The following is a 24,860-nucleotide window of genomic DNA, read 5'->3' as shown; positions in this document are numbered from 1 at the left end:
TTATTTTGTGAGTGTGTTGGCAATGCAAATGATCACAGAAATCTTCACAGCAAATCTCGGCATCTCAATATATATAAATTTGGTTATTTCTCCTTCTGCCCATGAAAAGTATATTATGGGAGTTTGAACTATCCTCTGGTGAACTAGCTAATGCTACTTAGTGCTAGATACAGTCCTAAAGGTAAAACATTTATCACTCAACAGGAAATTTTTCATTTCCAACCTTAAGATATCAGAAATAAAAAAGAAAACTAAAACCATTGATTTTATGTTTTACCTTACTTTAGTTTTAATAAAATCAATGTTGTAATTCCTTATTTGGAAATAAATATTGCTAAGGAAGGAAAACAACTATTGATTATTGATAAACAGTTGAAATTTAACCCTTAACTAAGACAATGTCCAGTAATGAAGTGTGACTTTACATATGTTAAGCTTTTTTGTTTATAGTCATTATGTGCAGTGTCTTCAAAATATTAAAGTAATGAACTCTGCTTATATAATTATTTGGAATATTTATTAATGTGATATATATTATTATTGGGAGTCATGCTAAGAAGGAGAAATAGATTTATATTGAAATGGAAAAACGTAGTTGATGAAAGAAGTCTGTTATGGTATGAATAATAGAGAACAATAGTTTTACTTCCTTAGCAATATGTTCCTGCCTTCTCTATCACCTCACTGTCATGGGTCCCTTATCTTATTTGGGTAGTCAGAGTAATAACACAAAATTTCAAAGGAGTCTTTTATTCGTAGGGTTTTTTCATTCATAAGTTTAAGTAATAATGTATAACAAATGAAATCTATTTATGTGTCTATGTAAGAAAAGTAATTTGTAGATAAACTCAGTGTCCCATTATTACTAGTTAAAACTATAAAGTAGTGGGAATCATTACATGTAATATTATTTATCAGTATATGTTTTTCAGTGACATAAAATATATATTCATGATTTAAAATAGAGCAATGTGCAAATCAAATACAGCATCTCTACGAAGTCATTGTGTTTCAGTATATTTATGTCTTTCTTTGATGTTAACGCTTAGAGTTTTGAGTAAACTCATTCTCAAGGAGAAGTTGAAAAGCTAAGATTTAAATAAATAAGCATTAGTTAAAAACAAGTGATAGTTATGTGCTGGTAAAATAATGAATTGTTCTGTGTCTTCTTTTAGTATTTCATTATAAGCAGTTGTCCTGTTGTCATGGAGTTCACTGCTTTTAGTGAAATTTGGAGAAATGCAGTTAAATACAACATGTTGAATAATGGAAACCAAGGCATTTGGGAAATTTTGCATATAATATTTCTAATTTCAGGAAGTAATTTTAATTAACAATTTAGATACAGCCTCTGACATCTCTTAATAGATCTTGAAAAGTTTCTGATATCATGGAAGCATCTAATCATTTTCTGTTAATTCCTCGTGATCTTACAGATTCTTCCCACTGTCAGAATTTGATCATTTTTATTCTGGGAATCATGGACTATTAAACAAAGTTATTAATCCAAGCTGGTTCCCTTTTGATAATGAAAGTGAACATCATTACTCTGGGACAATATGTTTAAACAGGACATTGTTGTGCTAGCCGTTTATCAATTTGCAGATTTTTTTTAATTGGTAATTGTGATAATTTGTCTTCCCATGTGTTTCAATATTGAAAAAAATAAATGATCAGACATAACTTCTCTCAATCCTGATTAATATTTCCTAGTCATTGAACTAACAAGGAGGGAGGTACTTATTCAGTTAGGTGATTGTGCAAATTGATGTTAACTGTTTAGTAAAATTTCACAAAGGGGATAAATTACATATGTAATCTGGAAGAAAATCTAAAAGATACTACTTAATTTAAAATTTCATATATAATTATTTTTTTCTTTTTTATTGCATTTGCTTTGATTATTGCCAATGAATTTAAATAGCAAAGAAATTCAGCATGTCTCTGAAAATATTCTGAAAGTGAACTTAATTTTTAAAAACCAGTTCTTTTAATCCTGATAACAACTTTTGGTTGGGGAAAAGAACAGAGTTTGCTTTTTTGGAATCTTGATTTCAAGTAATAGGAAATTCAGTTATATAAGATCATCTGTTGAATGTCATTTAAAATAAAGGGTATACGGACAGATAATGTTTCAGGATATATTTCTCAGTTACAAGAAAAAACAAAGAAAATAGAGGAAAAAGGAAGAAGATAAAACAAATAAAAAATATTGGAAATGACAAAGGAAGCAGAGGAGGTCTTTGAGTCCATTTATTCTATAATGTATTGCTTATGACAGAAAATATGGAAAGAGATGTTTGATTTTGGAAATTCTTCATTATCTATAGAATGTAACTGAATAATAAACTTTACATGAAGTGTTTTGCAACAGGAATGGGCTTTGGCGTGTGCCAAGATGATTAAGCATTCTATTAATCTCTGTCAGTCATAGCCCTTTAAGACTAATTTCAAAGAGTTGTTCATTATGAGAGGGAGGACATGAGAAAACATTTGAAAGAACAAGTGATTAATTGGCATCATTACAGAGTCCTGAAGCTATTATTCAAAATCTACAATGTTTGTATGAATAAAGGAAAAATTGGAATAGCCACAGATTGCCACATCCTGAACCTTTGACAAAAAATTCATTGATATAGCAAGCCACAAGTTGAATTTAAACTTGACTTCCTGACTAATAAGAAAGCAGTGGTCCATTTTGGGTATGACTATACATGTGGCTGGGAGTAGAAAAGATCTAATAACATTTCTGTTGCATAAATTTTGACACCTGATAGCCAGGCATATCATATCAGGAAAGGCTATAACACAAGGATTATGGGACTTCAGTGAAAAAACAATTTGTCAATCAACAAATTCCCAACAGCCAGGGAATTCCGAAGTTTTCTGCTATGCATTAGCATTAGGCTAACCACGTGCATGCAGATGAAAGAGCAGCAGGCGCAGCATTTGAGTATATGAATTAGGAAACAGCACATATACAAACTGTCAAAGGAGGAAAAATTACATAATTATATAGGTGTAGGTTTGTGAGGATAGCCACAATGTACATATGGTTCAATGAAAAATGTAATTGCAGGGATATAGGCATAACACGACCTTATTTTTGTATAAACAATACGTATAAAAATTATTGGCACTTTGAAAAATGTTTGGTAGGTGTTACCCAATTAGTTAAATTTGATACTCTGATTGCCTCCTGGGATTGAATTAAGAAGACTCTGAAAGAAGACTTTGAATTTTTTACTTAATATTCTTTAAGGATGGTGGTGATAGATGGTGGTAAGGGTAGCAAAATATTGTGAATGTGATTAATCCAGTAAATTTTATGTGTGGGAGTGATTGAGATGGGAAAGTTCATGTTGTATAGTATATGTTTTCACTATTAAAAAAAGAGAGAGACTAACACGACAATAACAACTAGGTGCAATACATGGTCCTTGACTGAAGGGAATAATAATGAAGGGAAAAATGCCTATAAGGACATTAATGGGGCATATGAAAAATGACAATAACAACTAGGTGCAATATATGGTCCTTGACTGAAGGGAATAATAATGGAGGGAAAAATGCCTATAAGGACATTAATGGGGCATATGAAAAATGACAATAACAACTAGGTGCAATATATGGTCCTTGACTGAAGGGAATAATAATGGAGGGAAAAATGCCTATAAGGACATTAATGGGCATGTGGAAAAATTGGAATATAGACTGTAAGCTTTATATCAATGTTAAATTTCTTGAACTTGATACTTTATTTGCTTATGGTCACATAAGTAAATATCCTTGTTCTTAAGAAAAATGCATGAAAGCATTGTGTTTAAGGAGCATGTTTTATAAAACCTACTCTTAAAACTTTAGAAAAAGGATGGATGGATGGATGGGTGGATGGGAGGATGGGAGGAAAGGAAAGGGATGGAAAAGGGAATGAAGGGAAGGGAAACAAAGGGAAGGGAAAGGAAGAGGAGGAAGGAAGATATGGTAAATGTGCCAAAATGTGAAAAGTTGGTGGTTCCTGTGTATAAAGCAGGAGGGGAGAATGTTGGACTTCTGTGTATGGGTTTTGCATTATTGTTGCAAATGTCCTGTAAGTTTGAAATTAATACATAACATAAAGTTTGTTTTAAAAGTAGTAGGAAAATTATGGGTCATATTCATTTTTACACTTTTATTATGAGCCAGAAGAATGCTTGGATCTCTAAAAAGGGACAGAATCATTAAAATATCGGTTGTTATAATAGGCCAGATAAAAATAAAAGCATATGATTTGGAAATTAATCTCACTTCCAAGGAACAACAGCCTTCCCATGTTGCCAAATAAATCAAAATGGTGTCTTTATCCTTAGGGAACAAAATTGGTTGGGAGGTGGTGGTTTCATTACCAAATTCCAATGGCCAAGTAGAACAAAGATGATCCAGGCTTTGTTTTCTGTCTAAGACTATACTAATATAGTTTATTAGAGAGATTGCTAGGGCTATTGATTACCATTCAAGAAGTCATAAAAATAGTGGCATTATGAACTATTTGGATAGAATTATATTATGCATTGATGTGTCATTTCTGTCAGACATATATTAAATGCAGCTTTCATAGTATAAGATAGATTAAGCATTGTCTTAGAAATTATTTTTTTAATCTACTGTACTTACAAATAAAGTTCTGTTACTAAATGACATTACTTTAACTTACTACAGAAAGTGGAAATAATTATACCAGTGTCACAAAACTTGTTGGTAATGTAATATACCAATAAGAAATACAATGAAAAGGTGGGGAAAAGCTCATGGGAAGATAGACTAAATGCAGTGAACGCCTGTTGGCATTCTTTATCGTCTTGTGACATTGCTGCATTGTGTAGGGTGGGCATACTTAGCATTAAGTTAGAGAGATATTTGGAAGAAAATTATTTTCAAAACAATGTGTCAGACTTATCTAGTCTGGAAAACAAAAACCTACCTAATAAATGGACTGGTACTGTGGCCATTTCTGTTTGTAAAATTATTAATTCTCAGCTTTTTAGTAAACTGGGAGTTCACAGACCTACTGATGCTGCAGGAATCTTAGACCCCACAGTGTGCTGAAGTTCTTGGACTAATCTATGCCATTGTTAGAGCAAACATTGCCCATTGCTGCTGCTGTTGCTGCTGAATTTCATGGGTCCAGAGAACAGTGCTGTGCTACTGAGAATACTGAACCTAGCACTGCCTCTGCTGCCAGAGCCAGAAGCAGAAGAAGGGAAAAATGATGTTTCTCCTTAACCTAATTTGAAGTTAAGAAGTAACAGTTTTTGAAAAATTCCAGCTACCTGTACAAATTATATTCATTTATTCAGCAAGTACATATGAGCATCTACTATGTGCTTGTCCTGTTGTAGACTTTGAGGAATCAACAATAAAGAAAAAAGACATCTCCTGCCTCCATGAAGTCTACATTTTAGGAGAGAAAGAAAATAATTGCACATATAAATAACTATAATGTCATGTGGTGATAAGTGCTAAGAAGAAAAAGTAAGGCACTGAGATAAGAGTGATAGACTGATGGTGAAGTGGGGCTGGAATTGGGGGAGATCTCTCTGATAAAGTTACATTTGAACAAATATTCAAAGAAAATGGATAGCAAGCCCTGTGGGTATCTGAGGGAAGAGTGTTCTTGGAAGTGGGATTCCCTAGGGCACAGAAAGCTCTGGAAACATATGTGATTGCCAAGAATGAGCAATAATGTGTGAGTCAGAGAGGCTAGCACAGAGAAAACAAGAGGAAGAGTGGTATGAGTTGAGGACAAAGAGGTAACATTCCTCTCTCCTTTGCTCTTGAAAATGATTAGAATTTATTATGGGTATTTTTTTTCTGAGAAAATCAACTTTAAAGTATCTAATTTTTATTTTAAATAAAATGCGATGTTGGGTAGTTGTTTAATTTAGATATCAGAACTGAGTTTTCTCATTTCATGGAACATTTGAATTTTTACTACTTAGAAAATTTAGAAGTGCTCACTAAGAAATATCTTTTTCAAAAATTATCATTAATGTGGGCTATGGGTGGAAGGCTCTTTGTCTCTTCAGAGATAACTAAGCTGTTTGACTTGTGAGTGTGGAACAGTAAGAGGCTGCAGTCCTGCCCTTAGGGAAAATGGCAACAGGCTCCAGTCCCAGGAAATGTTTAACAATGCATGGGCTATAAACTTTAAGTATTTAGGGGAAATGCAAAAAGTAAATATACTAAAAGCTTATCTAGAATATCTGGAGTCCATGCTAAAAGCTTACCTAAGATGTGGAAGAGATATATGCTAATTGAAGCCTATTGAGAACTGAAACAAAGGGACCATTTGGCCTTTCCTCTCTGTATAAAAGACGTTTGAAAATCTTGTTCGGGGCTCGGGATTCAAACAGAAGTTCCCGAGTCCGGCCGGCCGTCAATAAACCATTTTTCCTTCTCAAAATCATTCCTGAGTCCTGGCCTCTCTATACTCAAATAATTGAACTTCTCTTAAATTCTACAACATCATAACATCTTAGTATTTTCAATAACTTTATTATGATTTAGAGAGTTGATGGGAAAAAAAACCCTTGGTAATAAACAATTATTTGAAGTTCAGTAATTCCTTCATTTTAACATCAGATGCTTTTACTTCTATAAAAATATATAAAATTTAAACTTTGAATCATTTCTAATAGAATATTATCATGATTATCCCTGTATGCAGAAACATAAAGGTTTGTTATTTATGATTTGGATTAAAAGTTTTAAAGATGTTAATTTGGATGTGCATTGATTTATAAAATAGAATTGGGACAAATTATGTCTCAATGAAGATAATTTACAAGAAACTATAAATTGATATACCCAAATATAAATATTTGTGGTGCAAATTTCTGAGAATGACTAGATAACTAACTTTATATGCAGAAATGTTTAACTTGATGTAATTTCTGATATAGCCATCTATGGGCAAGTTTCTCTGGCAAATTGGGAAATTCATGCAAGTGTAAAATCAGGGGAAATTAGGTGTATGATGATACTCCATGCCATATGACATGGGAAAACAAAGCCACATTGATGTCTTTATCAAGAATATTGACTGTTTGACTTAAAAGGAGTAAGCTTTTGGGTACACGGAAACTTTAGCATGCTTAAAATAAACCATCTGAAAATAATAGTTTAAAGTCCCAAAGAGAGAGTTGATCCATTTGATTCAAATAGTCTGTGATGCCTTCTTTGAGATACAGTGTTAAAAAACGTAGGATAGATTTTGGTAGATACCTGTCATGGTTCCACAAGTGGCATTCCTCCTAAATTTTACATATAGGATGATAATATGCTTGAAGCTTCAGGCAGTCAGAAAACTAGCTATCAAAGAACTTAACACTATAGTATTTTATTGTCAAATTAAAAATTTAAAAGATAATACTGACGAACTGCAAACTAGTGTCCTTCTTCCTGCTGACAGCAGTGTATATACTGGAAAGCAAATATATACCGCAAAGTATAAAAACAACTATGTATTGCGTCTTAATATATGATATTTTATAATCTTACATGATTGCAAAAAGCACATGTGCTTGAAGATGTTAATTGCTTAGTTATTTAAAATTTCTAAGAGAACAAAAAAAACTGACTTAAGAATTTTAAGTATGTACTTAACGGAAGATATTTGTCATAGTGAAAATAAATAGAATTTCAGTAAATAATAGTTGTTTCATTATGACTTTGGTCTGCTTAAAAACTCCAAGTTCTTAAGCTCTTTCCTTCTCTATGAATAGAAGTCTACTTTTATAGGAAAATATTGTTTTAAAATTCTTTGCAAATTATTTTAAGTAGGATATAGTGTTGTAGAATTTGAGAGAGGTTCAATTATTTGCGTATAGAGAGGCAAGGACTCAGGAATGATTTTGAGAAGGAAAAATGGTTTATTGATGGCCGGCCGGACTCGGGAACTTTCTGTTTCAATGTGAGCCCAGAACAAGATTTTTGAGTCCCTTTTATACAGAGAGGAAAGGCCAAATGGTCCTTTTGTTTCAGTTCTCAATAGGCTTGAATTAGCATATATATCTTCCACATTTTAGGTAAGCTTTTAGCATGGACCTCAGGCATTCTAGATAAGCTTTTAGCATATTTGGTTTGCATTTCCCTGAATACTTAAAGTTTATAGACCTTGCATTGTTAAACTGTTTCCTGGGACTGGAGTCCTCGCCATGGTCACCAAGGGCAGGACTGCAGCCTTTTATCACCCCACACCCACAAGTCACAGATAGTTTAGGTTATCTCTGAAGAGACAAAGAGCCTCCCACCCATAGCCCACATCATTTCCCCCCTTTGCCAAAGTTTAACTTGCTAAGCTTTGGTGTAATTATTGTTGGAGCTGTGAGGTGAATGGCTGTTGTTTTGATTGATTATTTATCAATCTTTAGTGTAGCATCCAGGACTGTTTTTAGAAGTTTAGAAGTTTTTATTCTGGACAGCAGAATCCTGGGGCGGGGGCCCCCTGCAGTCATCCTGGGGCCACCGGTGCTCACGTGGATTTCTATTCAGGTTCCAGATCCATCTATTAATTTTGTTTTACCCTTAAAGAGTTTACACCTTTAATCTAAAAGGGATGCTGAAGGGAGATGAGCTCTTTTCTGTAACTGCTTCCTGCTGGCCATGGGCTGTAGTCATTGCCTAACAAGGTGTAAACTTCTTATTTTAACTGGAGGAAGATGGATCCGGCATTCTGTATGAAGCTGGATGAAGTTTTCATATGGTTAATAAGATGTTCACTCTGAAAGCAACAAACTTAATTAAAAATTTGGAATACCTGTTTTTAAAAAAGGACATTGGATTACAGAGGTAGACAAGGTTAGGTGCCTATAAAAGATGGCACTCCTTCTTAAAAAGCTAGTGGGAACAGCATATATATTCGTTTTTAATTTATTTATCTTTAGAGAGAAATTGCAACAGACACTTAGCTTTGTCTGAAGACACATTCCAAGCTGTTCAATGATTGGCACTCATTTGCTCCGTCAGATGCTCCTGGTGAACTGGCACTCCTTGGGCAACTGGCTCCATTCAGGATTAGAACACTAATTTGGAAATTCTCTTAGTTTTCAGCTGTGGGAGTGATCAGAACTACAGAATAAAGGTTTTTTTCACCTTGGTTTTAATTGTACAATTTCTAGCAATTTTGACTTGTTCAATAGATGACTCACCATCAGCAAGCAAGCCTCACCTTGTCTACACAGTAGAGGTACAGCAGAATATAGTAAGTTGACTGAGCCTGGCTGAGACTGCCACCTTATTCTATAGACATGTTTATTAACTGTTCAGAAAATGAATTTACTAGGAATTTAACATGTCCAATATACTCTCGCACTTGATCCAAAATAGAAAAGATAATGTTATAATTATTAGGCATATATTTAGTATAGGGTAAGAGTACAGCACTTAATATTAACTAATGTATTACTTAATGCATAAGGATTCAGAGTTGCAATTATTAGTTTTAAGTTTCAGGTTTATAATACTTTACATGTTTTCTCTCCATGAGAGCAGGCCATAATGCCAATTGTGTTTAAGTTTTACTTACAGTATTCTGGTATCATGGCTCCACTTAGCATGTTCTTCATGCAGTGAGCAAGTGGCAGCATTGTTGATCCTACAGAGATTTTCCAGTATTCTACTAGCCTGGTGCATAGTGCTCTCTGGCACGATGGAACAGTGCCAGTCTGGAGGCAATGTCCATTGTACACTTGGCTGTACTGAGTCATCATTGGCTGCTGCAGGAGCTTGAAACTGCAATGTAGTTTCCATTGACTTTAGGAGCAGAACCAGAGGCTGATATAGCAAATATTTTAATTGAGGAGTCAGTGACCAGCCTAGCCAATAACTCACATGGAGAGGCAAAATGCAATGTATATAAGGCCTGGTTTGAATGCACAAAAGAGTTTGATAATGTTAAAGTTTATTCCTTATTTTTATATATATATATTAAACAATTTAATGCAACATATCATGTATCAAATGACTGTTTACTTACACAATTTTACCATGAATGTAACAGTAGGTACTTTAGTAATAGAGGAAAAAAAAATTATTTTTCATTGTTAAAATGAAAACAGAATATTTCCAATAGAATCAAGATAACTTTTTATTACCATTTACTTAAATATGTACCTTGCGGTGGCCTTCAGACAGGTTTTATTATCATGAATTTATTTTTTTGCAACCAATACCAATCTAAGTTTTAGTTAACAATGACTTTTAGAACTAGAACTATTTAAACATTTTTAGTTTGGAAGATATTTTACAAACTCCTTATAATTGATTATAACCACATTGACTAGACACGTCATGTTTAAATAAACTTATTAAATTACAATTACCAACCAAAGAATTTTACTCTATTTATTTAAGAGAGCATATCTGCAATTTTTTCTTTTAGCCTAATTTTACCAATGTGAACTTATAATTTTATTACTCTAAAGATTTCATACATATTATGTTAATTTAGTTTATAAATTAACTATGGGAGATTACACTTAAGTTAAATAAAATTGAAACCATTATAGTTTATGCAAGGAATGTTCTCTTTTTCCCTTATAGGAAGCTAAAAACTTCTTTTCTTTGTTTAAGTTATGAAAATGAATAATTTAAAAGCATACTGTCTACCAGGTTTTAAAACACATTACACAATTACTTAATTTGTTTAATCATAATCCAGGAAGATCTCTCCATAGTTTTTATGGACTTTTCTTTACTTACTGAAATTTGTTAATAGAGCCACTAAGTACCTTTATTTTGTTGGAAAGAAATCTTCTGGAAGAAAATAAGGCTCACCAGATTGTATGGAGAAGAAGAAAATAATTTATTCTCAATCTTGCAAGAAGGGGCGCAGAGCCACATATGGCTGGCGCCCCGAATAAAGAAAAATGACACAATTTATACCTCTAAGCCTAGCACGCAAGGTCTTCCTCTGTTTCTCCATAGATTCGATACTTCAGAAGTTACAGCTTATCTGAGAAGATCTAAGTTTCCCGTGCAAAAGTTTGTGATTTAACTGCTTCCTCTATCACATTCTAACCATTTTATTATTTTACCTGTTCCCCTTTGTTAAATAAGGAATAGAATTTAGTGCTGAAATGGCACCGACCTAGCTCCTTCTGGGCATCCTTTCACTGCCCATAGGACTGGCCTAAACTGGTCTCCTCCACTGCTGTCCAACCTGGGAGTGGGAGACTGAGGCAGCAGACCATCAGGTTACACCAATCAACATTTTTTCTTTATGTGAAAACTAACCTAATCTTTTTACATTTTATGGCTGACAAAAGTTTTAAACTGGGAAATTACCGGGCAAACTGATTCTTAATTCCCTAGCCTAGTAGATAGGTTTAATCTGCCACACCTAGTCTTGCCTTTAAAGCTTTTGCAAAGAGGAGGCCCTTTCCCAATTGTTTCTATAATCAGATTTCTATATGACTTTTTCATCCTGCTTAGTTTAATTTGGGCTTTAAGAATATTTACAGATATAACTGCATATTTAATTTTTAACAATTTGAATAGAGCTCTTTTAAGAATTTTCATTTGTTAATTTGATATTATTATCCTGATGTATGAAGACATACACTGAGCAAATGGGCAGACACAAAGAGTTAGACACAGAAACACAACTCATTGATATTACTTATAATTTGCATTATTTTATATACTATTTAGCTTAATTTGGGGTCCAGAAATATATATTAATTATATAACTGCATATTTAACCTCAACAATTTGAGCAAATAAGCAGACATGAATAGTTTGACACAAAAACATAACTTGTTACTTTAAACTTCTAATTTTTACAAAACAAGTGTGACTGCAAAACATTTCAAAGACTCCTGAAACTTTTCTTAATTTGCACTATGACTGTGCAGTTTTACACTATGACCATGCAGTTTTACACAAGAATTTTCTTTCTTAATTAATGGATTGTAACTAAAATGTTCTCAATGCTTTAGCACCATTTTGTTTTAGAACTTTATATTTTACTTTGAAATTAGCAGAATTTTGGGTAAACAACAAGATTCATTTTATATATATTTACTGAGGCTATTTGAAGCCTCAGGGAGACAGACTGGTTTCTCTCATGAATTACTACTCTTAGGAACACTGACCATCAGGGCAGGAGACTTCTTCCCCTCCACCCCCCTTTTTGATTTTGGAGATAAAACTCCAGTGGTCATTCAACCTTATTCCATCAGGCAGCAATTTATTTAGTTTACACTTGAATTCATGAGAGAAAGGGTTACTAATACCAGGACAGGAGACAGTGATGTCCCAGCTCTTCTCTGGCCTGTAGGGGCAGAAGCTATTATGAAATAACCATAGGCAAAGGCAAGGGGGAGAGGTTAGGCTTGAAGTAACCATAAACAAAGGAAAGGTTAGTTTAGAATTTACACTTAAATAATAGTTTCAGGCTAAATTCACTCAGCTATAATTTCAGTTATTATCTTTTTACTGTTTTTATAATATAAATGCATTTATAAATGATTTGAACTCTTAGTTACAGTTTTTGTTAATTTTTTAAAAACCTTTTAATTTTATAACACCTTTAAACACCTTTCATTCGACTTATAATGTATTAAATGAACTTAACCATTACTTTAATTTTTCTTTTAAGGTAAAAGAATAAATCTCTTGCAGTTAGTTTGAAATAAAAAGCTACTTTTCAGGATTTGATTTCTAGAACATAGTGTTCTTTTTTTAAAAAAAGATAAGACCCTTTCTTCTTCAAACACTAAGGAAATGATGAGGTTAAAGCACAAGAAGCTATTTTGATAAAAGATTTTCTTTGTATATTGATCTTACTCAATTTTAATCATAAAAATTTTCCTTCCACAAACCTTCTACACTTTCAGTATTCATTCAGGTTTTGTCCCACACTCTACTCTTTCCAATAATCAATCATTTTATCTTAGGACAAAATCATCTTCTGTTTCCTTAACAATAAAATCACATTCCATATATCCCACATACTAAGTTACCAGGCAAACTTCTTACAACATATAATTGCCATTAATACTAAACAAGCTTGTTAAAATAAAGAACTTTTCTTCATTTTAAATACTTAGTTGCATGTAATACCAGAAACAGTTTTTTTGGAAGCAAGTTGGCAGGGGAGGCTGGCTGCCGGTGAAAAGTTTTCTTGTTATAAAATTACCTTTTATTATTATTATTATCAATTCAGTTTTTGTTTAATAATGACTTTCTGCAATTAGCCATTTAAATACCTTAATTTAAACAATGCTTTGTTAAACTTTTATAATTATTTATACCTTTAAGACAAATTTTACCTTCACAGAACACATTCTCTTACTTAAAGTTACTACAATACCTTCTAAGAACCTGGGCAGAATGCAAACGTATTTTGGCTTTGACACCCTATGGAGGGAACTTTACTGCATTTATTCTGATTCTGCTTTTCACCCCCTTTGCTTCCCCCCTTCCAGGCAGTCGGGTGCACAACAATCAAACAGGATTGCAGCTTATGAATAGAAGGTGTGGACTCACTGGAAAGGGGCAAGCTGCTCCCCCCTTTCCAGCTTTCAGTCAAAATGGGCAGACAGAACCTACTCAAATTCAGCAACTCTCCCAGGGACCCAGCCACACTGACTGGGGCAGCCCCAACAAACTTGGGTGCTTGGTGCGTACACAGATGGCCTACAAGTACCAGCAAAGGGGCAGACCAGAGACAAGATAGCAGAGCATGCACAAACATCTAGACTCCGCAAACATCCAGATTCCTCATTTTTGCCCCATAATCATTTCACCCCCTTGCCAATGGCAAGGAGGGCTCAAGCTCAACTGAATTCTACTTTATATAACCACACAACTCCAACACTAGCATTGAGCTGACACAGACAGAAGCACAAGGGTCACTAATCTGAAACACAAGTTCTATGTATATATTTTCAGCATGGCTGCCCCTACAGCCATCACAAACCTTGGAACACTTAACATTTGGTATAAAGCAAATCCATTCACAATTTAGCACTATAACAAAAGATTTCAGCTAGACTTTTTCCACTGTTTAACTTTACACCCAGACCAAGCTTCACTAGAAAAGCCGATCCATTTTCCTGTAACCAAGTTTTTTTTTTTTTTTTTTAATCCAGACCAATTTCCAGGATGTTAGGACTCAAACCTATAAAGAGCCCTTCCTATTAAAATCAAGCCTCCACTCCTTTAGTGGATATAAGACTAGTACCAGATTCTAACATGCAGTTAGACAAACCCAAAACACCAGGGCTTTTTCTCGGTTTTTCTCCAGGACATTAGGACTCAAACCTATAAACAACCCTTCCTATTAAAATCAAGACTCCACTCCTTCAGTGGATGTGAGACCAGTACCAGCTTTTAACACGCAGTTAGACAAACCTAAAACACCAGGGCTTTTCCCCGGTTTTTCTCCTTTTCCCAGGCCTAGACAGAACAGCTTCCCCCCAGTTTTCTGGGTCTACTAGGGTTCTCTCGGGAGGTGATCAGCCTCCCCTTCCTAGCAATTAAAGCTAGGGTTTTCCACACTGTGCTCACCCGGGGAGTCTTACCTTCTTCCATGCTCAAAGTTCTTTTTCGTTCCCAGAATCTTTCTCTTCAGACCTTCCATTGCCCTCGATTTTTGTCGGGAAGATTCTGGTGGAGCCCACATCTTTTCTGGATTAAATTTAATCTAGGGGCGTCCAGATTTGCAGTTTATCCAAGTCCTCCCAGCTTCCTTGGGGATTTGGAAGGGGCAGCAAAATGCTTCCATCTCTGGCCTTCATTTGCTGTCCCTTCGTGGCCACCAAAAATGTTGTAGAATTTGATAGAGGTTCAATTTTATTTGTGTATAGAGAGGCCAGGACTCAGGAATAATTTTGAGAAGGAAAAATGGTTTATTGATGGCCGGCTGTACTCTGGAGCTTTCTGTTTCAATCCCGAGCCCAGAACAAGATTTTTGAGTCCCCTTTATTCAGAGAGGAAAGGCCAAATGGTCCTTTTGTTTCAGTTCTCAATAGGCTTGAATTAGTGTATATATCTTCCACATCTTAGGTAAGCTTTTAGCATGGTCCTCAGGCATTCTAGATAAGCTTTTAGCATATTTGGTTTGCATTTCCCCTGAATACTTAAAGTTATAGACCTTGCATTGTTAAACTGTTTCCTGGGACTGGAGTCCTCGCCATGGTCACCAAGGGCAGGACTGCAGCCTTTTATCACCCCACACCCACAAGTCACAGATAGTTTAGGTTATCTCTGAAGAGACAAAGAGCCTCCCACCCATAGCCCACATCAATAGAATATTTGCCTTTTGTTTGAATTTGTTGTGATTGTGATTTTAAAATTCAGATTTCTTTGTCTGAGCACACAGATAATCTATGGAACATGGATTAATCATCCAACATCCTGAATTCTCATCTAATCATGTGTGAAAATGCAAATCTTTAAGAATCATATGGAATATTTTTATCTTTCTCTAAAGAAAATAAATTGAGCTATAAGTTATAAATGTTATCTCAACCAAGCTAAATACTTCACAATTCTATTTCACTGGATTTTAAAATCCATTTCAGGTAAATGTACCTGAACTGAAATATCTCATATGTTTTGTCACTTTAGATTTTCAACATTTCAATAATTTTCAACATTTTTTTCTTATTATTGTAAGAATAGCCAAGAGCAACACACACTACAGATGTTTGAGAAGAGATATTGGTATTAATTTGCCATAGATGGATCTTTTAAATATAGTATATATTTAATCTTTAAGAATAATGAATTTTATCATAAAGTACCTACACATTGTAGAATCTCATAATTTATGATTTTTTAAAAATTTTGGAAAAACTGATAATTACATATCTAAATAACATAGGAGTTTGTGTGTATGTGTATTTATGGCTTAGTAGTTCACAACTCAAAATCTAAATATAATAGGTCAGTTGAATACAGAGCATATTAAGAAACCAAGTGAATTAGCAAAAATGTTATTTTCCCTTTCTTTTTCTTTTTTAAAAGAACAATTATCAACATTCATTTACCATTTAGCAAGAAATTGCTAAGCATACTGCAAGAGAGACATAGCAGATAAGAATACTTCCATTCCCCTACTTTCTCTCTCTCTCGTTTTTTACTTTTATTTCTGCAGATCCTGCAGTCTCAGATTTCCACAGTGTTCACTCCTACACTGTATGTGAAGTGGCTCAAGTGTCAACCATCTTTGGTAAGTTTCACTTAAGCCTAGGCCTTTATCTTCCCTGGCTCCCAGTTGTTGCTTCCTCTTGGAATTCTCCTCTTCTTCCTCTACCACCTGATGCACAATGCATTTGACCCTCTTATCACACTTTTTTGCCTATTGAGCATTCAAAACACTCTACCAACAAGGAAGCTCATATCATAGTGACCACAGTCCAGACATAGTAATATGCCCTGTGTCCTTGTACCCTGTCATATATGATTAGAATATCTTTTTATCCCTGCACCTTTGTTCACAATTTCCACCCACAACATTTGCTCATTTTCTTAATTTTCTTTGTTGTTCTTTGAGTTCCATGCAATTATAGCAGCAACATAATACCATGGTAGAGTGTTAGAAAGTAAGGAATGTGCAAGACATTTTTCTTTAGAAAATTGAGACTAGAAATATGATAAACTACTGTAGAGTTTGAGTCACTGGAAGTAAATAGGATAAACTAGAAGATGGGGAAGGAGGAAAATGTGAGAAAGCCACAAGGTTCCGCAAGGAAAAAATTATTGGATCTTTGCAGGTCACTGAGATTCCAGAGAAATGATCCCTGGAATCAGGATCATTTATCTGTGAAGGAGGAGAGAATGGGAAAAAAGAAGGAAATGGAGATATGAGTGGACAAAAGTAGGCCCATAAGTTGGCATTTATAAAAAATGACTTCTGTCATTTGTGCTATACTCCTGATGAAATATCATGGAAATACATAATTAAAGAAGCCATAGAAATTTAATTAAATTTAAATAATGAAATTGTAAATAATGGGAATCCTTTTGATTTTCATTATATTGTTCATTAAGATGTGCTTAGCACTTTCTTCAAAATTTACTCTAGATTTCTTTGAATACAAATATTTTACAATTGATGACTTAAACATGTAAACTTAATTCCTTCATCTCTTTACTCATTAAATATTGTAGTGTGTTTAATATGTTTGAGGAAATGTTATAGCTGTTTTTTATTATAGATATCTTGGGAAATGTTTACTTTTATTTGTTTTTATTATTTTATCTGTTTGTTATGATAGAAAAATTATAGACTATGAGTTATTAGTTCCTGTTGTCTTCTAGCTATTTCTAGACCCTTTTAACAACTGGTAAAAAAAAAAACCTATTTTGGTATTTATCTTTTGCTATTGTTTTGTGACTGTCATAATTTTTTTTTCTTTTGTATGAATTTATACTTGCTCTTAATATTCAGTAAAATGATGTCAGGTTCTAGGGATACAGGTACAGTGATATTTCATGTGATTGACTTTTGGTAATTACTGGTTATTTTACTATTGATTTGCATAGATCTTGCAGTACCTCCCCAAACTCTTATATAATGTGGGTAATTTAACAAAATAATTTATAATATATCTTAGATATACAACCTCAGGAAATCGCCTAACTACAATTGAGTAACATTCAAACAAATAGATTAAGATCAGCTTTTCTGAATTTTTTCTATGAGGCCATATTACATATTAATATATAGTTCCATTCCAAAGCTCTGTTTATCCTTATTCACTTATTAATTATTCATTTATTAACTAGTTTTCATCATTTTATAAATTAAGCTGAGAAATCACAAAGTTCTGAAAAATTTCTCAGATATTTCACCATATTCTCTCATAATGATAGCACAAAGAAATACTGAATTATTTTAAAGTGTTTTTATAACTTGCAGTTTTATGTTGTATGTTTCTTATATTTTGCATACTTGGATCACTTACAATTATTTGCTATCTGAGCTCAGTAGGATAAAAATTTTATTTCCTCAATTTGCTTCATGCAGATTTCAGCAGTTTCGTTTCTCATTCTGAGACACATTCTATGTGTTGCAAAATGAGAGCATAACGGAATTGAGGGACATCTAGGTAAACAGGTTGGTTGAATAGGAAATTTTTGTAAAGAGAGGGAAGTGTTTGAGTTTTTCTTTTTCAATAAGAAAAACCATTTACTTTCCTATTGTAAACTGTTGATGACTTTGAAAACAGAAACTATTCGGGTTGATTTGGAGGTCCTGTGAGATGGAAGTATCATCCTAATCTGGTTTGAAAAAATGGCTTTGTTAGCATTAATCTACTATGAACCAGAAGTGAAGTTTTCAGAGATCTGATAAGTAAGCAAAGCAGTTGGGAAAGATAAAGCACAGAGGCTGAAGGTTTCTTTTGCTTTATATTGAATCAATTAGTGAGTAATATAGTCTTTAGGGTTTTCAGCAAAGAGTTATAGATAAAGTCTTGATGGCAGATTTTTTTAATGTTTTTTAGCTAATTGTTTTTGCTCTGTCCTTATCTGAAATAAAATAGTTTGGAACGATTTTTCAAGACAAAAGTAAGTGGCATATTAACTTTCTAGATAATTTATAAGCTAATATAATTAGTGTAAACATGAGGATATTTGGGCTCATATCTCAGATAATCAAGAAAAAATAATAGTATTTTAATTTCATAATCTAGTCCAAAAGACTATTAATCTGTGGAATAGTTTTAAAAAATAAATATTAGTGAATAATTCTGGTCCAAATAAAGTAAAACATAGTAAGAATTTTGTTTTAAAAATATCTTTCACTACTAGTTATATTGATTTTTATTCCTTTCTGCTTTTTCTCTCTCTCACAGTTACATTTGGTCATGGCTGATAAGCATATAAGAGATACCAAACAGCCTTCAATATATATATATATATATGTTTATAATAAAAATAGCCATATCCATTTGTGATTTCACTTACTGAACTTATTCATATGTCATATCTTTCCCCAAAAAATATGAGGCAAGTGGTCATAACATTGTATTTTTGTGTAAATTAATTTATTATTTTAAAACTAAAATTGGAATAACTTGAAGGTATTCTAAATTTTACATCTTATGAATATGCCTTCACAAGTTCTTTTATGTTCAAAGTGTTCCATGAATATATTATGTATATGAATGAATGAAGCTGAAAGATATGACAAATGTCAGTGAACTGTGTAACTTGGTAGTTATATTTGGGTGACCTATTGGAATAGTTTAGCCTAAAACCTCAACCTTCATAACATGCAACTCTGGATGTAAGTCATAAATGCTGACTCTGCTTTTAAATTTGTGCTTTACTTCGAAGGCCCTGTGTGTCACTGGATATCTATTTTTTCAACTCTTCAATGAAGGAAGTGACCTAGATAGAATCTAAGCTTCCCCCTTCCATCTGGTGTATGTGAATAGCCAGTTTGAGCTTGTACAATACCATAAATGGTTAGCTCATTAATTGGTGAGGATACTCAGTCCATCTCAGATTATTCTGAATGGTAATAAATTCTTTCTTATATTGAGTGTAAAATCTGTCTTCCTAAATTTTGTGGTTGTTGATAAATATGCTAAGTGTGCCCTTGGTATATTCATTGAAATTACTGATTAAAGTGTTATACAAGACTGGAGAGAACACTGTGTTATGGTGAGGCACTGAAAATAAATCTTTTAATCCGTTTTTAAATTTGTACCTTTTGTACATGGCCATTCAGTTAGTAATAATCAATTTAATTGTCCTTATAATTAAGCCAATTTTTTTCTTTTAAACACAGTCATCGCAGAGATTTGACAGATGCCTTACAAAGTCCTAATATAGCTTGATGACTGTATTTTCATAGTTTAAAGAAAGAGAGAGAGGGAGGATGGGAAGAAGAGATGGAAGAAAGAAAGGTAGGAAAGGCAAGGGGAAAGAAGGGTACAAGGAAGGGAGGAAGAGTTTACGTAGCCTTGCTAATAGAGACTTCATAGGGTTCTTTTTTATTCAAGGGTTTTGCTTCTGCCAATATTGTTCCCTCCACATCACATTCTCCATGTGTTCAAGCATTTCCACCAGATACACTGTAATATCTCCCATATTTAAAGCAATAATTCTTTGACATTAAAAGCTACTGTTATCACATCCTCTATGTTCTACAGCCAGTCTCCATTTCTTTGACTCACAGTTTCATTCTTTCTAACCTGTTACTCCGCTGAAACTATTAACCTCACCAACTTCATTTTGCTAAATATCAAGGTTAATTTGCATTTTCCACACCCTTGCTGGAAGATTTGTCAGAGTTGATCAGTGCTTTACCCTTCTGATTTGTAAATACTCTCTTTACTTGGTTTATAGGCTGTTATACTCTATGAGTTTTTCCTTCCTTTACTGTCCTGTCCATGGCTTAAATAATACTAATGTAAGGGGGACTTTCCCAGTATCCCCCCTGAACTTCAAACTATTGTATCCAGCTGCCTGTTTGGCGTATCCACTTCGATGTCCAATGGGGATCTCTAACTCTATGCAAGAGGAAATTATTGATTACTTTCACCCACCAAAACCAAAACAAACATTTTCTTGGTTTCAATACCTTGGAGCCACAATCCATCCACTTGTTCAGGCAACAAACATAGATGTCATCCTTCATCCCACTTTATCATCAAAACTTCAGTCTGACCACTTCTTAACATCTTTTTCACTACCATTTTAGTCCTGGCCCACAAATTGGCTAATAATAATATTTGTGCCCTATGGTCTTTTCTCCCCATAGTAGTGACAGTGATGATTTAAAATTATAATGTATCATTCTTTTACTCAAAATTTGCAGTACCTTCCTTTAATTCATAGAGTAAAATTCAAAGGATTTAATGTGTCCTGAAATGTTTCAAATTATCAGACCCTGGTCTACCTCAAGCTCTGTCTAACACTCTGTTGGTTGTTCACTGTGCTCTACATTAATGACCTTCTTATTGATTCTTGAATGTTCCTTTAAACTTGCTCTTCTCTCTGACTTGGATGCTCCATGCTAAGGGTTTCACATGGTTCTTTCCCATGCTATTGATGTCCCTGCTCAAATGTCACCGCCTCAAAATGATTAGGTTAACCCAACCACCCTGTCTAAAATAACCTTCCCAGTAAGTCACTTTGTATCCTGTTATTCCCCATTCCTTTTCTTCCTAACATTGATTATTGTCTATTATTTCCCAGATGAATATATGCTTCTGTGAAATTTCATCTTGTGTATCACTATATATAGAACTATTCCTGTGCCGTAGGAGGAGCGCAATAATTATTTGTTGAATGAAATATCATTGTTTTTCTGTTAAATATGATCTCATTTCCATAGCATTTATAACACTCTGTGCTTCTAAATACCATACAGATCACTTTACTTTGATATATTTGCTTATATTTTTATGGTGATATTTCAACTTCTGTCTTAAAATCAAGTTGTATTTGATTTTAGTTTTTCTTTTGCTCAATTTTATGATGTTCAAATCAGATTCTTTAAAATGGCTAGTATATTAAAATTTTAACCTTACATTCAAAATGCCATTGGAAATACGTATTTAGATATAATTTTTGAAACTTTCTATTTAATTTAATGAATAGATTGTATTCACAAAAGTTAAAATATCTGGAATTGCTTAAATATTTTGTTTAAAACTCTTATTTTGTTACTGTAAGTCAGAAAGTGCACGCTATTTCTATTTGCACAGATTGATTTTTTTAAATCAAAGGCATAACATAATCACTTTTTCAAGTTAATCCCATTTTAATTAAAAATAGTCTTTTTAAGAAATGTGGAAGGACTTAACTTCTTCAGACATTTATTTAATTGAAAAATTACAAATATAAGTAGTAAAATATGAAAAATGTACAACCACTTTAAGACAGCAGCTACCTCTGAGCACATCTGTGGAATGGAGCAGGGGACATGACCTTTAATGGTATTTATAAAATTTTATTATTTGTTAAAGCAAAAGAGATGGAGTTAATAAAATCAAACTTTAACATTTGTTCAGTTACTGTGTAATCCCTTGTCTGCTTCCTATTACTTCCTGTAATTTTTGATATAGTATAAATATTTCATAATAAAAAGTAAATAGTAAAAATAAGAAAATCAATGACACTGTGTCCTTTAAGTGAATCTGTGACCTGATAATGGTTGCCTCTATGTATAACTTGAATAAATATACTATTAGAGCTGGTTCAGTTTTTCTTTACTTATTTACAGATTGTAATCATCCCATTTTATTTTATAAAATCAAATGTCCCTTACACATTCTTAAAATTATTTCTTCTAAAATCATTTGCTTTTCTACTTTATTATCTTATGTCTACTGAATATAGGGTACCTCAATTTAGACGCCTAAGAACTGGAACACAAGAAATCAAAAACAGAAAGTAGCCATCTTAAATAATTTAAATATATTTTTCTTTCTGACCCTAAATCAGTCATTCAATATATAAAATGTATCACTGTTAGAGTGCTCTAAGTATGCTCTAAAATCCCATTGCCTTAATACAGAGTACTGTCATGTTGAAGTGATTAAAATGAGGAGTGAATCTTCTGAGTAATTCAAGTACCAATTACCAATCAACAATGAAAGCACAGATATGACTTCATGAAATTTACAGCTTATCAGGATATAGATAAGAGCAAAAGGGAAATCCTTATACTGTGAGAAAAGTGCTGTGATGCAAGAAATATTGGAATCTTGCTGGGGCAGTCACTGACGTGCCTAGAGGCTATCTCCCAGCCCTTGCCTACACTCCACCCCTTTTCTAGTATGTACAGATGTTTTAATATGTTTCCACAGTCTGGGGGAAACATTAGGTCTAATGGAACAGTCCAAAACCATATTGGAAACCAAAATCAGAAACATCCAAATCCAACTGCTTAACAGGGCAGAAAGTCTCAGTGGCAGGGCCCCTTCCCCTTTGTTGTGTGAAACTATCATTCTGTGACCTTGATCTGAGCAATTGGTCTTTCTAGGGTATGTAAGTAATAAAGGAGTCATTTGCTGAAAGTCTTTGTTGTGCCTAAACCTATATTCCCAGGAAATATTGTGTAGCAACTCGTTCCATAGTACTGTAAAATAATAGAGGAGGTACTTATTGCAAACACAGACGTTAAGAAAAGCTTCTTAAAGAAAGCAGCATCTAATCAGAGACCTGAAAGATGAATAGCCTTTAGCTAGGCAACCAGTGGGAAGGGAGGCATTTTTCAGACTTAATTACAAGTCTATAAGCAAGGGAGAGCACAGTAACTTTAGAAAAACTGAATATGGTTTCATACGCTAGTAGTGTGATTTTTGACATAGGGAGAAGTATTGCAAGATGAAACTGGAGGAATATCCAAGAGCAATTTTGAAAGGCCTCATATATGCCACAATAAGAAATGTGACTTTTCTTATAATAGAGTGATGTAATGATATTTATATTTGAGAAAGAGCTCTGTGACTGTAAAACCTGCTCACTCTTAAAGCTCTTCATTGATTACTTTACCATTTTGTTTTAAGGAAGACTTCCCTATTTCCAAAACCTAATCATGCCTCCTTTTCTATGCTCTTTCGGCACTTTGCACTTTAACCTCAGAGCACATGTTGTAAATATAGTAAATTAATAAGTTAGGCAATTAGATAGTTAATGTTAGATTGCTCTCCTATGTTGTAATCTCCACAGTAGTAGAGATCAGATTCTGACTATCTGATTTATTGCTCTCTCCTCAGCATCTCTGCTTTTATTCAGTAGGTATACAACAAATATGTATTGAAAATGATGTTAGCGATCATTTTCTAAATTGTCTTGAATAAGACAATTTTCAAGATTAATAATTTAGCCAAATATAACCCAAATCATTATTGATTGTTAGTCTCTTTACTTTTCATTCTTACACCCCTTCATGCATTCAATAAAAATTTATTGAAATAGTTTCCACATCAAGTATTGTGATAGAAAATAAGGAAGATTAATAATGTGGTATGTGAATAATGAATATTTTTAAAAATAATAACTACAGTTCAGTTAATGTGTGTTTTAGGGGAATAATCAGTGCAGTTAAAGTGATTTAGAGTTCTCCCTCTTAATTATAGTTTTTAAAGTTTCATCTTTTATGGATCCCTTGTCCTTATTAAGATGCATGCCAGGGAGAAATTGGGAGAGCACCAGTTTCCCATGTATGAGGTCCTAAGTCCAATACTTAGTGCCTCCTATAAACAAAAAGAAGCAAACAGATAGGAAAACCAACTTTTGTTGGAGAGCAGATGTAGCTCAGTGGTTGAGTGCCTGCCTCCCATGTACAAGGTCCTGGGTTCAATCCCTGGTGCCTCCTAAAAAAAAAAAAAAGACACTGTATCTGTAAATTTCAGGACATAATGATGAATTAGAAATGACTACCTTTTTCTGTTCTTAAAAATCGACTTAGTTTATTTGATCAATAAAAAGTGAGTGCTTCTCTGCTAAGGAAAGTTTCAAGATATGAAAATGAAATATATCTTTAGGTGAATATGATTTTAGTTACTTATGTTTAATCATTATGGCGTTTTTAAAAAGTCGTTCTAGTTATGTACATCAGCCTCAAATGTACTGATAAAAGTACCTGCATTTGAATGGAATCTAGAATTCTGGCTTCCAAAACAATTGTACTTAAAATTTTTTGACAGAATTTTTTCAGATCTTCAAATTTTGATTTGTGGATCAAAAACAATAGGAGTTCTAGAGAGCCCAATTTGGTTAAATATGGTGCGATATAGGAGGGCACTACTTGATCTTTGGCAAATCTAAATGAAAATATGGCAGTTTAGTAAAGGCACTCCCATCAAAGGAAATAAGGTATTCCTCAGAAAAGTAATAAAGTTGAC

At 33.5% G+C, this 24,860-nt stretch overlaps 1 protein-coding gene across 16 annotated transcripts in view; it reads left to right on the top strand.

The window, feature by feature from the left end:
- Positions 1–24,860, top strand: part of EPHA6 (EPH receptor A6) — a 975,172-nt gene that overhangs the window by 132,793 nt on the left and 817,519 nt on the right. For 4 of the 16 annotated variants that reach the window (XM_058296021.2, XM_058296020.2, XM_071214878.1 and 1 more), the window contains exon 3: positions 16,145–16,219. The exons of the other annotated variants lie outside the window; for them this stretch is intronic. In XM_058296021.2, coding sequence (XP_058152004.1) covers positions 16,145–16,219 — 75 coding nt within the window. The remainder of the gene's footprint in view (positions 1–16,144; positions 16,220–24,860) is intronic. 16 annotated transcript variants of the gene reach the window in all.

The sequence above is a fragment of the Dasypus novemcinctus genome, chromosome 4 (assembly GCF_030445035.2).
Source record: "Dasypus novemcinctus isolate mDasNov1 chromosome 4, mDasNov1.1.hap2, whole genome shotgun sequence".
Lineage (NCBI taxonomy): Eukaryota > Metazoa > Chordata > Mammalia > Cingulata > Dasypodidae > Dasypus > Dasypus novemcinctus.
This window is presented reverse-complemented; position numbering and strand designations above follow the sequence as displayed.